Source organism: Tupaia chinensis, unplaced genomic scaffold, assembly GCF_000334495.1.
Source record: "Tupaia chinensis unplaced genomic scaffold, TupChi_1.0 Scaffold146907_1, whole genome shotgun sequence".
NCBI lineage: Eukaryota > Metazoa > Chordata > Mammalia > Scandentia > Tupaiidae > Tupaia > Tupaia belangeri.
Genome location: NW_006206760.1, coordinates 1,707,865 through 1,723,477, shown reverse-complemented (window position 1 = coordinate 1,723,477; position 15,613 = coordinate 1,707,865). Strand labels below are relative to the sequence as shown.

The window sequence follows — 15,613 nt, the reverse complement described above, 5'->3', positions numbered from 1 at the left end:
CGGGAGCAGGCGGAGCTCGGGGCCCCGGGGCGCGGGTGGGGGAAGGGGAGCGCTGTAACCGGATCCGGGGGATTCTGGGTGACTGCGGGTCGGGCCTTCCCCGCGCTTTCCCGGGTCGGAGCGAGGCGAGCCCTGCGGCGTGGACGGAAGGGGAGAGGAGCTGCCCCCTCTGGCTGGACGTGGGGACCGGGGGGACATCCTGGGGTGGAGGGGAGACACTCGGACCTGAGAGCGACCATCGTTGCCCTGGATCGCGGCCTCCTTCCCAGGACCCCCGCCCCCTGCCCAGGCCGCTTTATGGGCATCTCGAGCTTTCTCCCTGGGTTCGGGCAAACCGATCGGTGTTTTCCCGGACCTGGGTATTTTTAGCTGGGAAAGGAGTCTAGGAGGTGCTTACTTCCAAAATCCTGTGCACAAGTTCCGCACCAGACCGCCTGTCCTAAGACAATGCCTCTGTGACTCGGGGTGTGCTGGGACGCTTCATTATGATGTCCCTCCGAGGTAACTGGATTTGGACTTTGGAAAAAGAAGTCACTTGCAAACAGGGGCTTTCTCCAGATTCATCCATTGTTAGAGCTCCTTATTAAATAAGTAGGGTTATCCCGAGGGGTAGCCTGTTCTGGCAGATGATGTTTTCTTAAAAAAATGATCTCTTAGGTGCTGGAGACCTGCAGAGTTAGACACTTCAGTGCTGTTCTCATTTATCTACCTGTTCCAAATGCTTTCGTAATGGGCTTAAAAGTCTACAAGTGTTAATATCATTTTTCACACGAAAATAATCAAGAATACCTGGTTTTCCCTGCTAGATTGAACAAAAAGCAAAACTGAAAATTACACTTATTTTTCACGATTCCCATACCATTAGTGAATATATCATTGCTGTTTATTTCTCTATTGTGATTGGTACTTTGATAATGTCAGTAATGGTTTGTGGAATTCAGCATTTTAGGCATGTGATGAGTAATTGGCATGAGTCTAAAGCACTTCAGCTTTATTTGCGCCACTGAGTATGGTGATCATGTAATTAGAAGTACACGCAGAGAAAATAATTACTGAAAATTCAGAAATGACAGATACTAGCCGTCTTATTGAATATGGTGGTGTATAAGTAGTGATGTGTTTCACAGAGCATGTGTATGAACTCTGACCTCTGTATTTGCTCATTTGCCAAAACTGAGTGGAAGGATGACTTGGTATTTTCATGGTATAATGCAGAAATCGTCATAAATATCTGTATTGATATTCAGTAAAATAGCAGTTCTAACTTTTTGTTTAATGAGAAAAATGTATTCCAGGTTAGTCGAAGTATCCCTAATGAAAGATTGCAGCTCATGTTATCAGCAGCCTGAAACATTTCTTCTATAATATGGTTTACAAGCCTGAAAATTAGTAGATGCTTTATTTTCTATTACTTGAAAGTGGTAAGTTACTGCTCTGGTAATTCATACAGTTTCTTTGCTTTTGTAGGAGGTGATTTTTCACGACAGTATTCTTAGTATTTAAGTTGAAGGGTACCAGAAATACTTACCTTGCTCTTGTACTGCATATTGTTAAAATAATATGCCCTTTATCCATAAGGGATGATGAAGCCTTGCTTTGAGTGTGTGTCATAGTGTTTCAGGAGAAGAAAACAGGAAATGTAGACAGTTATTTTTTTCTGAACAGTACCTTTGTAAATCTGGAAGGAAACTTCTTCCAGAAAAGTAAGTTGCAAAAAAGCATTTAGGAGATCATTTAACCTTGGAGTGAACATAACCAGTAAAGAGCTTTATTTTCACCAGTATTTTTTCCATTTATATTTTAGTATACCCAGTTGTATTAATGGATCATGATTATCACCAGTTCTTTGAAGGACTGGTGTTTGCTTTTAAGGATGTAAATGTAGTATTTTGGATGACTAATCAAGTCATCAAGTATTTCATCATGTCACCTAATGTGAATCTCCAGTTTAACAAAGCTTATTTCATCTGTTCATGTTTGTTCTAAAATATTGGTTGATTTAAGGACGTTATTGTTTTTTTATGGAGAGGTTTTCGTTATAGGGCGCATGTATTTGCCGGAAAGACAGACAGAAAGTGAGAAATCACCCCCTGGGGGGGGAACCATGCCGCAGTGCCTTCTCCATTCTCCTCTCAGGATCTTGGGCACACATGCACATGTGCCCAGTGTGAGTGTAAGCCGACAAGTCCAGGACTCAAACCATGGTTGACTACGTGGGAGTCCAGTGCAGTAACCGTTATGCCATCTGCTGGTCCCAAGGACTTGTTTTGTTTTGTTTTAAGTGCCTTTGTAAAGATAGCTGATCTTTGCTCAAGTCTGATCATAAGAAGTTACAAGTGGCCATTTTTAAAAGTGTATTTTTTAAAAGATAGTCTTCAAGAGAAATGTGAAAAGCAAAGAGCAGAATAGCATGGAGGTGGTCACTGTGTTAAAAGGAGGGAAAATAAATATATTTTGCCTGCACATGTGAAAAAAAAAACACAAGAAGTTGGTGAAATTGGTTGCTGCTTTGTAGGGGAATCAGGTGCCTAGCACAGGGTATATGTCTCTTGAATTTTGAGTCATATGAATGTTATTTACTCAAATAAAATAAGTGAGGCACCAGCTAGGCCTCTTTTCCTTAAGACCGTTTGGAAATATGTTGTTTATCTGTCAGATATATTAATGTGAATTATGAGTATGAATTTTAAGTTCTGCTTCAAAGTTGCTGGAAATGGACACTTGCTTTAAAGTACATTTTATGGTCATGAGTTGAATTAACATAGGTGACTTGTTGATTGTGAGGATACAAAGCCATATTCTGTTTTATTCATAGGTTGTATTATTACTACCAATTATTGCTTCTAGCAACTAACTGCTATTTGTAGTATGGCTCTCAGTACCATTCGTTTATACTTTATAGATCTTTTTTTTTTTTTGAGAGGTTTTTGCTATAGGGAGCGTGCGCTCGCCAGACAGAGACAGAGAGATAGAAAGCGAGAAATCACCCCCCAGAGGGATGACCACGCCGCAATCCCTTCTCCTCCATTCTCCTCTCGGGATCTTGGGCACACATGCACACACACCTGGCGTGAGTTTGTGGGATGTGAACCGCGGTCGACTACGTGGGAGTCCAGCGACATAGCCATTTTGCTAACTGCTGATCCCCTTTATAGATAGTTCTTAAGAACAGGTCTTTGAGTTATATTTTGTTTCTGAGATGAGAGAATTAGAATCAGAGGAGTTAAATTATTGGCCTGTAAACATATAGCTTTGAGATTTGGACCTAAGGGTGCTTGTCTTTATGCTGTACTGTAATAACTAACCAAGGATAAGCATGCTTTAATTATTTAAACATAATTGAGCCTGGTTCACATTACTTGTTAAAGGATTTAAACACAACATACTTTATTATTTTAAACTCATAATTAGCTTAAAGATTTACTTGCATTTCAGCTTGCAAAATTTTTTAACATTATTTTTTAGAGAGAGATTTTTGCAGTAGGGCGTGGGCTCGCTGGAGAGAGAGAGCGAGACAGAGAGACAGAAAGCAAGAAATCAAGAAATCATCCCCTGGGGGGGATGGCCTTGGTGCAGTCCCTTCTCCTCCATTCTCCTTTTGGGATTTTTGGGCATGCATATGCCCGCGAGAGTTTCTATTCCCCAGGTCCAGGACTCAAACCAAGATCGACTATGTGGGAGTCCAGCAGCATGACCATTAAGCCATGTGCTGGTCCCCAACATGCAAAATTTTAAAAATTTGAAGCTCAGTGAAGGAAAATGTCCTTAAATGAGTGCACATACTTGTTCTTATGCTGTGAGATACCTGTAGTTTCTCCATGTGGTAGCTGCCCTTTGGTAGCATTTTCTAGTATTCTTTTAGTGACTGTTTAAATTTATAGCATAAACAAATTTATTTCAGAAAATTACTATTGTATGTCAAGTTTTCCTTCAGTCTTTAAATAGGTTTTTGTATCTATTGTCATTTTAAATTTTCTAAGTTTAATGTATTTGGTATTGCTTGATCTACATTATGCTGTGTAGTAGTCTCTGGGAGAATGCCTTTGATTTCTGTAGACCATGGCTTCCTAACCTTGGCACTTGTGACATATTGGGCAGATAATTAATTCTTCATTGTGATTGGCTCTCCTGTGCATTGTAGGATGTTAGTATTTCTGATCTCTACTATTAGATGTTAACCATTCTCCTGCTTTCCCATACTCTTTCCTTGCCAGTTGTATCAACTAAAAATGCCTTGACTACCAAATATTGACAACCACTGCTGTAAAGAAAAGAAAACTCTTTAAACTATTTGAGATTATTAACCATAAGAATGTTTAAGACTTAACTGTGAGGGCCAGCAGGTGGGATGGTGGTTGGGGTACTGGACTCCTACATGGCCGACTGTGGTTTGAGTACCAGATCCAATGGGTTACTTTCTCGCTTCTTTGTCTCTGTCTCTTTTTGATCAAATTAAAAATAACAAATAAAATAGAAAATAGTATAATTATGTAAAGAACGAATATAGAGTAAAGGTACTAAAAATACATATTGGCTTTGAGGGGGAAAAATATGTATCTATTAACAGCTGAACAATGCATGCGCTTGCCAGAGAATGAGAGTGAGGGAAAAGCATCCCCCCACCATGGGGAATGTTCAAGCCACAATCCCTTCTCTTTGTTCCGGCTTTTCGGCATTTTGGGCATGTACACATGTGTACCTGGTGGATCTGAAACTTGAACTATGCAGTTGGTCATGTAGGATCCAGCCACCTAACCACTATGCTACCAGCTGGCCCTGATTATGGATTTTTCTAGTGATTGGGGATGTGGAACTAGTATATGTACCCTTTTCTTTCAGGTGTCTGGGTACTTGTTTCAAGGTAGCTGTCCTAATTGGGTGTCATAATTGTAGGTTATCAGATACTATTGCTGTCCAGTAGCTGATAAAACATTTTGTGCTTTTTCTTTCAGTTTTTCCTTTTTATTCGACAGTGTCTCACTGTGTTGCAGTCCTCTTCCTTCAGCTCACCAAGATAGCTGGGATCATAGGTGTGCACTGCAATGCCTGGTTCTTTTAGACAGGGTCTGTCTCTGTTACCCAGACTCCATGAGTTCATGACCCTTCTGTCTCAGTGCCTGAGTAGCTGGGATTACAGGCTTGTGCCCCTGCTAGATTTTTAGGGGGCTCAAAGTGGAACCTCGGCCTCCTCTTTGGCCTGAGCTTGCTGGGTAGCAACATCAACCAGTGCATACTGTAGCAGCTGGTCCTTTGTGTCCTTTTTATTAAATTATTCTGTGTTAACTTCATTTTTGTTGTGTAGAATATGTTTTGGCCTAGTGAGCATTTTATTTCCATTTTCTTGCTGATGTACACGGGCAAGAATTTTCAGTCTGTCTGACAATGATGTATATGCGTATACACACATAGGCCGTGATCATAGGTTTCGATGAAATTTCAGTGATAATGTATGGCAGATGGTTTTTAATGCCAGAGGGTGCATAAGTGTGCCAGAGAGAGAGTGCATCCCCTATGGGACCTGGTCATGCTGTAATCCCCTTTCCTACAATTCTCCATCCTGTTAGGATTCTGGACATATACGAGTGTGTTCCTACAATTCTCCATCCTGTTAGGATTCTGGACATATACGAGTGTGTCCCCGACTTGTTTTTCAAGCCAATGGGCCAGGACTCAAACCTTGATGGGCCACATGGGGATCTGGCCTTCTCTGACTGTGCCTAAGTGTTGTGCTCCGGGGCCAGACCTCAGACGTTTTCCACACCTGTGCAGTTGGTCATACTTTGCCTATGTCTGTTCGTGTTTATCTTGTTGGGTGCTTTATCTCCTTATGCCCATAGGAACTGTGAACGTGAGTCATTGAGGGCAGAGACCTATCTTACTGATTTCCATTCCCCATTGCCTAGCACATTGCCTGGTAAGCAGGAGGCACCTGTTTTCCTGAAGGAGTTTAAGGATTTTCTTAAGCTCTGGGGAGCTCTTCTCTAACAACCATGAAAATAATACTTTTATACTGCTTCTGAGACTAGGAAGAGTTGAATATGTTGAGAAAGGTGGCCTATAAATGAAGTTGGATTTCTGTTCCATATTAATGTTGATAACGTAGTTAGGTCTTGAATCGGGATGATATCAGTAGAATGTCCAAGCCACAATCTAGGAAAAAAGAGCATAGAGAATGGAATCTTTTTTGCTTTATTTTATAGTTTGCCCTCTGGAGGATCTCAAAGGATATCTACTCAGTATATATGACATCAGGTATATTCCCGTGGTTTAATTCTTTAACTTAACTCTCTCTATTTTTAATTTACTTGCTAGATATTTAAAAAACATCTGTGTTGATAAAATAGACATGAGCCTGGCCCTGGTTGCATACATTAGGCACTACTGCTTAGCAGGTCAAGGCCATATGGGAGACCTGGGTTTGATTCTTGTCACACCATAAAAATCTGGGTATGGTAATGCATGCCTGTGGTCTACTACTCACAGGAGGCTGAGGCAGGAGAATCCTAATATGAGAGGCTTTATCATTAAAGAAAAAAAAGACACATACAAACGTGATCCGCTGTTGTGGAGTCAGTTGTGGTCAGGTAAGGCAGTGAGCCTTGAACAGCTAATTACAAGTGCGTTTGTTGAGATTAAGTAAAGAGAGCTATGGGGGTGGTCTAACCTAACCTCAGGAAAAGAATTCCTTGGGAACAGCCCTCAAACTGATACTTGGAGGATAAATGAGAATTAACTTAATAATATATCAGGATGATTAACTCTTATGTGCATATAGACATGATTAATGATCATTGTACAATGAATGGAGACCCATTTAATTGCTTTTCCCTTTTAAGTGTATAGCTAATTTCTCTCAATATAGAACTAACAAATGTTTGGTTATTATGGAATTTTGGGAAATACAGGGAATTATAGTACAGTGAACAACTTTAATTCTACTCCAAGAGACAATTCTTTTCCTTAAAAAGTTTCGTCTCTAGGGGCCACTGGTGGCATGGTGGTTAAAGACCTGCATTTCCATATGGCTGACCACGGTTTGAGTCCCAGACCTGGCAGCTTGCTTTCTCACTTTCCCTTTCATTCTCTCTGCCTCTCTCTGGTCAAATTAAATAATAGCAACAAGCGGAAATAAATAAAACTTTTTAGAAAAATAATTATTTAATTTTATTTATTCATTTATTTTATTTTAATTTGACCAGAGAGAGAGAGAAAGTGAGAAAGCAAGCTACCAGGTCTGGGACTCAAACTGTGGTTGGCCATGTAGGATCCCCCCTGCGGGTCCCCAAATAATTTTTTTTTTTTTTTTTTTGAGAGGTTTTTGCTATAGGGCGTGGGCGCTTGCCAGACAGAGAGAGACAGACAAAAAGCGAGAAATCACCTCCCAGGGGGGATGGCCATGCTGCAATCCCTTCTCCTCAGGATCTTAGGCATGCACACACATGCGCCCGGTTTTAAGTGTGAGTTTTAAGCCACTGGGTCCGGGACTTGAGCTGCGGTTGACTACATGGGAGTCCAGCGACATATCTATTATGCTAACTGCTGGTCCCAATAAAACATTTTTTTTAAAAAATTGTCTATGAAATGTATTAGAAGTACAGAGATATATCTTAAATGTGGTATTTTCTTCTGTTTTTTTTCTTATGCTGTGCAGACATATTTAGAACTCATTAATAATTACCAGTTTAACTGTTATTTTTAAATTTATTATAGGGCATCTGCACTCACCAGAGAGAGAAAAAGTGAGAAAGCAAGTTGCCAGGCCTGCAACTCGAACCGTAGTTGGCCATGTGGGAGTCTAGCATCCCAACCAGTATGTCACCTACTGGCCCTAGAGGTCTTTTTAAAGAGCTTTGAGTGTCACTCTCATATGACACTTTAAACCACAGTCTATAATTTTTTTTAATAATTATTTTATTTAACTTGATTTATTCATTTGTTTATTTCAATTTGACAGAGGTGTAGGGAGAGAGAGAGTGTGTAAGCTGTGAGGTCTGGGACTTGAACCGTGGTCGTCCATGTGGAAATCTAGAGGCTTTGACCGCCATGCCACTTGCCTGTGTCAATTTTTAATGTGTTTTAGTCATATGATTCTGTCTTCTCCTACTGGATTCCAAGGTTCTCAGTGATTGTGTCATAGTTTGTTCCACTTTGTGTAATCAGTGACAAGAGCTTGTTCATATTTTTTTAAGACAGAGTCTTGCTATATTGCAATCCACTTGTCTCAGTGTCCTGAACAGCTCTGACTGTAAGCATGCATCACTGTTCCTGGATTTTCCTTAATTTATTTAACAAATTTTTTTGGAGAGGTTTTTGCTCTAGAGCACGTATGCTCGCCAGAAAGACAGAGAGAAAGAAAGCGAAAAATCACCTCCCCCAAGGGGGGGGCCAGTCTGTAGTCCCTTCTTCCCCATTCTCTAAAGATCTCGGGCCCGCACGCGCATGCGCCTGGTATGAGTTTAAGCCACTGGGTCCAGGACTTGAACTGTGGTCGACTACATGGGAGTCTAGTGACAGCCATTACGCCAACTGCTGGTCCCCAGTTTGTGTTCTTAATACAGCACTTCAGGTCCTCTCAACACGTGGAGAATGTGTTGAGACTGAAGATGTGAGGAAAAAGGATATGAGGATTGATTAGGGATAGAATTTGGCTGGATGTAACAAAGTAGTGGTAAATTAAAGGACAACTGGGAGAAGATATTTCAGGGTTATTTAGTTGGGGACCTTACCATACTAGTAGACTACCTCTAATTTTCAATTTATCATAGTTTAGGCATGTGACTTATCCTCACATTCTCAAAATGGCTGCCAGAATTCCAGACATGTCTGAATTTTAGAAGGGGAAGGGCATAAGGCATATAACAACTGAGTTCACCACTTAAAGAACTTTCTTAAAAGCCCCCTTCAGTGACTTCTGCTTTTACTTTTTTATTCAGATTTGTGTCATAACCACTTGGGTTAAAAGAGGCTATGAATTGTTTTATAGCCGAAGACATTGCTCCCCAAATAAAATCAGGATTTCATTAGTAAGGAAGGAAGGAGCAGCAAGGGAATTGGTGTTAGGCAGCTTGCTCTATAGGGAATGAGGGAGGCAAGAATTAACTCAGGAATATCATTTGCAAAACTTTTCTGAGTAGTCTAGGCAAGAAATAACTGTAGCTTAGGTCCACATTTGAATGGGGAGCTAAAGAGAAGTATTTGGGATATGTTTTAAAGATAAGAGTCAAAGATAAGAACTTGCCAGTGGGTAAGAAAAACATCCTAGATTTTTATCTTTAGCAATTAGCTAGATGGTGCTAATTTCTGAGCTGGGAAAAAATGTGGCAGAGCAAATTGAAGATGTGAGAGAAAATCAAGAATTTTGCAGGAGGAGGGCTTGGTGGAGCGGGTGTGTGTATAAGAGAAGGCATCCTTTGTGGGGATGGCCATGCAGCAGTTCCTTCTCATCCTTTCTCCCTCGGGATTTTGAGAGTTTGGGCATGCATACACATGCACCCTGTTCATTTTCCAAGCCACAAGGCTGGGGGCAGGAGTTGAATTGCACAGTTAGCTTTGCGGGATCCAGCTGCCTTCACCACCACACCACTGACTGACCTAGTCCTTGTTAGGTTTTATGGTGGAGAAATAACAGGCAGTTGCCTATATGAGTTAGATCTAGGCATCATAGATATATGAGGAGGTCTTCAGAAAATTCATGGAACTAAAAAAAATGGATTTTAGGGGCCAGCAGTTGGCGTGGTGGTTGAGGTGCTGGATTCCCACATGGTACAAGTTCTGGACCCGGTGACTTGAAAACTACAACAAATAGGGAGATAAATAAATAAATGTTTTTTAAAAGCAGATTTAAAAAATTAATTATTTTATTTAACCTTATTTATTTATTTTAATTTGATCAGAGAGGGACAGAGTGAAAAGGTGGAGTGAGAAAGCAAGTTGCCAGGTCCAATCACTATGCCACCTGCTGGCCCCTAAAAAATGGATTTTAAGAGGCCAGCAGGTGATGGTGACGGTTAAGGGTGTTGGACTTCCACATGGCCAACCATGGTTTGAGTTCTGGACCTGGCAGCTTGCATTCTCACTTTCTTTCTCTCACTCTGTCCCTCTGTAGTCAAATTTAAAAAATAAATAAAGTTAAAGAATTCTTTTTTAAAAATGGGTTTTAAAATATTTTGCACCAGAACAAGCTCATGTTTAAACTTTATTTTTCCACAAACTTTTAAAAGTCTCCTTGTGCTTAAAGTCTGTACTAGGTGACTTTAGGAGAACTGGCCTAGGTGTTCTTGGGCAAAGTCCTGGTTTTTGTTCTGATTTCCTTACACATTTTGAAATTTAACATAGGAGAATCCATAGATGGTAGGAAAGTAAGCTACTTGCGATTTATTAGAAAAACCAGAAAAATGTGTTGTCATTGAAGCCAAGAGAGGACAGTTTCAGAAAGTAAGTGATCTGGTCTCATAGCCTGTGATCAAGAGAACCAGTCCTGAATGGCTGAGGTTTGATTCCTGGCCTTGGTAGCTTGAAAAACATGCCAGGTGCTTGTGCATGCTTTCCCAAAGATGGAGAAATGGAGGAGAAGGGATTGTGACATGACTTCATCCTTTTGGGGGTTACTTTCTCCCTTTTCTCTGTCTCTTTGTCTCACTGGTGAGTATATGTACTGCTGGCAATTAAATAAAAGAAATAGTAGTCAACTTTGTCCTAACTGCTGGATGGGAAGAATGGCCATTGTACTTGCAACATATCGAACATGGATGACCTCGAGAGTTTTTTTGTTTTGTTTTTAAGTTTGCTAGAGGGTGGATGTACTCACTGCTGAGAGACAGGGGGAGAGAGAGAGAGAGAGAAATAAATTACCCCCTGGGAGATGGCCATGCTGCAGTCAGGTGCACATGTACATATGTCAGGCTTGTTTTTCAAGCCTCCAGGTCTGGGACTCAAGCTGAGAAGTCAACCATGTGGGATCTAGCGCCTTAACTGTCACACCACCTGCTGACCCAGTGAGGCTCAATTCTGATCGGAGTTGCTGAGAGAATGTGAGGTGAGCAAGTGACAACTGGTCAACCCTTACCATAGAAAGGAGTTTCGCTGACACGGAGTAGAAAAGGGAGGCTGTAGCTGGAGAAGAATATGATAATTCTGGTATATAATAAGAGTATATTTGTGTATTGATGGGCAGGAGAAATTCATTGTGCTAGAGTAATTGCAGTCTTTTAAATACTCTTTGCTAGTTTGCTAGAAAAGGTACAGAATCCTTGAAAAGAACAGAAGGAATAGTATTCACAGCACAAGTTAGAGGGATTAATCTTTAATAGGAACAGAGTCACGGAGGGTAATGGTAAGTGTCCATTTGGGATTTGTGGTCTTCACTTTAACATGAGACCAATTAATGGTAGTTGTGTGTTTTTCTCCAGCTATGCTACTTGAGGCAGACACAAAGATTTTTTAGTTAATTGGGAAGTGACGTTAACAAGCATTGGGGCTTTGCCATGTCACTATCATGAAGGAAGAAAGCATCAGGTTGTTAAGAGTATTTTTGCAAGTGAGTAATTATAATGAATGTCCAAGGAATCTATATAGGATAAGTAGGGAAGTGAGGACATTAGAAGTGATTGCTAATCACCTTTGAGGACAGTGGTCACCTGTGATGAATTCAGCTAACTTCTGGGTTGGAGTACTGAAGGAAGTGAACTTAATCCAAGGAGTTGGGGATCTGAGGGAGGTGAAATTAACTTTGGAGAAGGTGCTGGCTTTGGTGATGATAAAATCAGGGATATGACTATAAGATAAGAGCTGTGGTTCTATTCCTATTTGTCAGGAACACAAACAGTCCTTATCTCCTTGTTCTCTCTTTTTCTTTTCTTTTTTTCTTTTTTGGAGAGGTTTTTGCTATAGGGAGCATGCGCTTGCCAGAAAGACAGAGAGACAGAAAGCGAGAAATCACCCCCCGGGGGGACGGCCATGCCGCAGTCTGTTCTCCATTCTCCTCTTGGGATCTTGGGCATGCATACACATGCGCCCGGTGTGAGTTTAAGCCACCGGTCCGGAACTCAAACCACAGTCGACTACATGGGAGTTCAGCGACATTGCCATTACACTAACTGCTGGTCCCCCCCCCTTTTCTTTTTTAATAAGAGATTTTTTGCTATAGGGAGCATGTGCTTGCCAGAAAGACAGACAGAAAGTGAGAAACCCCCCCCCCCCCCTTCCAGGGGAATGGCCATGCTACAGTCCCTTCTCCATTCTCCTCCTGGGATCTTGTGCACACATACACCCAACGTGAGTTTTAAGCTGCCAGGTCCAGGACTCAAACTGCAGTCAATTATGTGGGAGTCCAGTGATGTAACCATTACACCATTTGCTGGTCTCTCTTGCTCTTTTATGATAATTTACTAGAAATCTACAAAGATGATGAAAATATAGCTAGTGTCTATAATCAGCCAGATAGTGATTAGTAACAGCATACTTTTTTCTTTTTACCAAATCAAGATCTCAATATGTATACTATTTTGTGTCTTTTCTGTCTTTAATATGTCTTTGTTGTTGTTGTTGTTGTTAATGGAATTAAAAGTTTTGCATTAGGGCCTGTGCATTTTGCTGGAGACCCTGGGGGGGAGGGTAGGGGCAGGCTACAGTCTCTTCTGGGATCTTGAATATGCACACACATGTTACCTGGTGTGTTCTTCAAGCCATCAGGTCCAGGACTTGAACTGTGCAGCCATCCATGTGAGATTTAGCTACCTTAACCATCAAGCCACTCACTGGCCCATTTTTAAAATATAATTTTTATTAATTTTTATTACTTGACTTACTTAGCCATTCTTTATTTTGGAGAGGTTTTTTGCTATAGGGCGCATGCACTTGCCAGACAGACAGACAGAGACATAGAGACAGAAAGCGAGAAATCACCCTCCAGAGGGGATGGTCACGCCACAATCCCTTCTCTTCCATTCTCCTCTCGGGATCATGGGCACGCATGCACACGCGCCTGGCGTGAGTTTTAAGCCACCAGGTCCGGGCCGCGAACTGCAACTATGTGGGTGTCCAGCAACATAGCCATTACGCTAACTGCTGGTTCCCAGCCATTCTTTTTTTTTTGAGAGAGAGAGAGAGATTTTTGCTATAGGGCATGTGCACTTGCGGGAAAGAGAGAGAGAGAGACAGAGAGTCAGAAAGTGAGAAATCACTTCCCAGGGGGAATGGTCGTGTTGCAGTCTTTTCTGTTCTCTCTTGGGCATGCACACACATGTGCCCAATGTGAGGTTATTTTTTTCCCCCAGTGTGAGTTTTAAGCTGTCTGGTCCAGGACTCCCACCACGATTATGCTGTCTGCTATCCCAACTTAACCTTTTTTTTTTTTTTTTGGAGAGGCTTTTGCTATAGGGCGCATGCGCTCGCCAGAAAGACAGAGAGAGAGAGAGAGAGAGACAGAAAGCGAGAAATCACCCCCCAGGGGGGATGGCTACGCCGCAATCCCTTCTCCTCCATTCTCTCGGGATCTTGGGCATGCATGCACACGCGCCCGGCGTGAGTTTAAGCCACCGGGTCTGGGACTCGAACTGCGGTCGACTACATGGGAGTCCAGCGACATAGCCATTGCGCTAACTGCTGGTCCCTACCAACTTAACCATTTTTAATGGAATGTTTTATAAGTTTTACTGTTTCTCCACTGTACTGTTTAGTTTAGAATGACATGTTCTCACTTAATAATTTTTATATCAGTTTATTTACCTGAGATAGATTCCTGGGGGAAAAATCATAGTACTATTTTTTTTTCCCAAGAGGAGGAGAAGCAGATATTTTAACAGAGTCTTACCGTTTCGCAGTCCTCCCATTCCAACCTCTTTGTTAGCTTGGATTACAAGTGTGCACAGTTGCACTTAGTGTGTTTAGGTTGGTCTAGGAACTGAACCTGGGCTTTCCATGCTTCTTTAGCTTTACCTAGCAGTTACATACCACCTGCATACAACAGCTAGGTCTAAAAGTTAAAAAAATAATTATTGTATTTTTTAATTAAAAATAAAAAATTTAAATTTATTATTATCTTTAATGATTTTGTTCATCTTTATTTATTTATTTATTTTATTTGACCAGAGAGGGAGAGAGTGAGAGAGAGAGAGAAAGTGAGAAGGTAAGCTTCAGGTCCAGGGACTCGAACCATGGTCTGCCGTGTGGTAGCCCAGCATCTTAACCACCATGCCACCTGCCGGCTTCTAATTCACATTTTTTGAAATCTGAGAACTTAGTATAAAGTTTGATTAGCTTCAGGTTAGACATTTTTGGCAAGAAAACTGAAAGTGATACTGCATATTTCATATTGAATCATGTTAGTACATGTATAGTATCTACTCTAGAGGAATGGAAAAAGTTGACATCCTTGTTCCCAGTTCTGAGAGAATAAATACACTAATTTTCCCCATTGAGTAAGACACACACACAGACAGACAGACAGACACACACACACACACACACACACCTGCATCTGGCATGTTCTTCAGTTCACTGAGTCCAGGACTCTAACTGCACAGTTGGCCATGTGTAATCCAGTTCCCCCAACCAGTATGCCACCAGCTGGCCCTGTGCTCTGATTTTTTTTTTCCCCTCTTGTGTGACTTATGGGTTTAGCTGATTCTTGATTTTCCAGATCTTAGAAATGCATCAGGGTTTAGCTGATTCTTGATTTTCCAGATCTTAGAAATGCATCAGTAAGTTGTTTATTTGCGATCTGTTTCTTTTCTTACAAGGACTGATTTCTATTAACTTCCCTCTTAGTGCTACCCTTGTTTGTCCCAGAGATTTTGAAGTGTGATTTTTGGGGGGGTGGGGGGGGAGAGGTTTTTTGCTCTAGGGCACTTGCGCTCACCAGACAAGGACAGAGACAGAAAGCGAGAAATCACCCCCCAGGGGGGATGGCCACACCGCAATCCCTTTTCCTCCATTCTCCTCTCGGGATCTTTGGCACGCACACATACGCGCCCGGCGTGAGCTTTAAGCCACCGGGTCCAGGACGTGAACTGCGGTCAACTACATGGGAGTCCAGTGACATAGCCATTATGCTAACTGCTGGCCCGTGAAGTGTGATATTTTCACTATTATTTGTTTTAAGAAATGTTTAGGGGCCAGCAGGTGTCATGGTGGTTAAGGTGCTGGCCTCCCACATGGCCAACCACAGTTAGAGTCTTGGACCAGTGGCTTGCTCTCTTTTTTCTCTCTGTGTCCTTCTCTCATCAAATAAAAATAAATAAATAAATAAAATAACACTTTTTAAAAATAATTATTTAACTTTATTATTATTTTCTAATTCCATCAGCCAGAGAGAGAGAAAGTGAGAAAAAGCAAGCCACCAGATCCTGGACTTGAATTGTGATTGGCCATGTGGGAGTGTCCAGCGCCTTTAGCACCATGCCACCTTCTGGTCCCTAAAATAAATATTTTAAGATGAAAATTTTAAATGTCATTCTTAATTCAGTAGATTCAAAAAAATTCAGGAACATGTTTAGTTTTCACGTATTTATATGTTTTCGAGAGTTCTTTTTGTTGTTGATTTCAAGTTTTAATTTCATTATGGTCAGAGATGATGCTAGATGTGGTTTCTATTCTTGCAGATTTTAATTTTGTT

The 15,613-nt window shown here is 41.3% G+C and overlaps 1 protein-coding gene across 1 annotated transcript in view; it reads left to right on the top strand.

The window, feature by feature from the left end:
• Window positions 1-1,821: 1,821 nt before the first annotated feature.
• UBE2K (ubiquitin conjugating enzyme E2 K) overlaps window positions 1,822-15,613 on the top strand; it is a 63,386-nt gene continuing 49,594 nt past the window's right edge. The window contains exons 1-3 of the mRNA XM_006169234.2: window positions 1,822-1,975; window positions 4,974-5,030; window positions 6,514-6,584. Coding sequence (XP_006169296.2) covers window positions 1,822-1,975; window positions 4,974-5,030; window positions 6,514-6,584 — 282 coding nt within the window. The remainder of the gene's footprint in view (window positions 1,976-4,973; window positions 5,031-6,513; window positions 6,585-15,613) is intronic.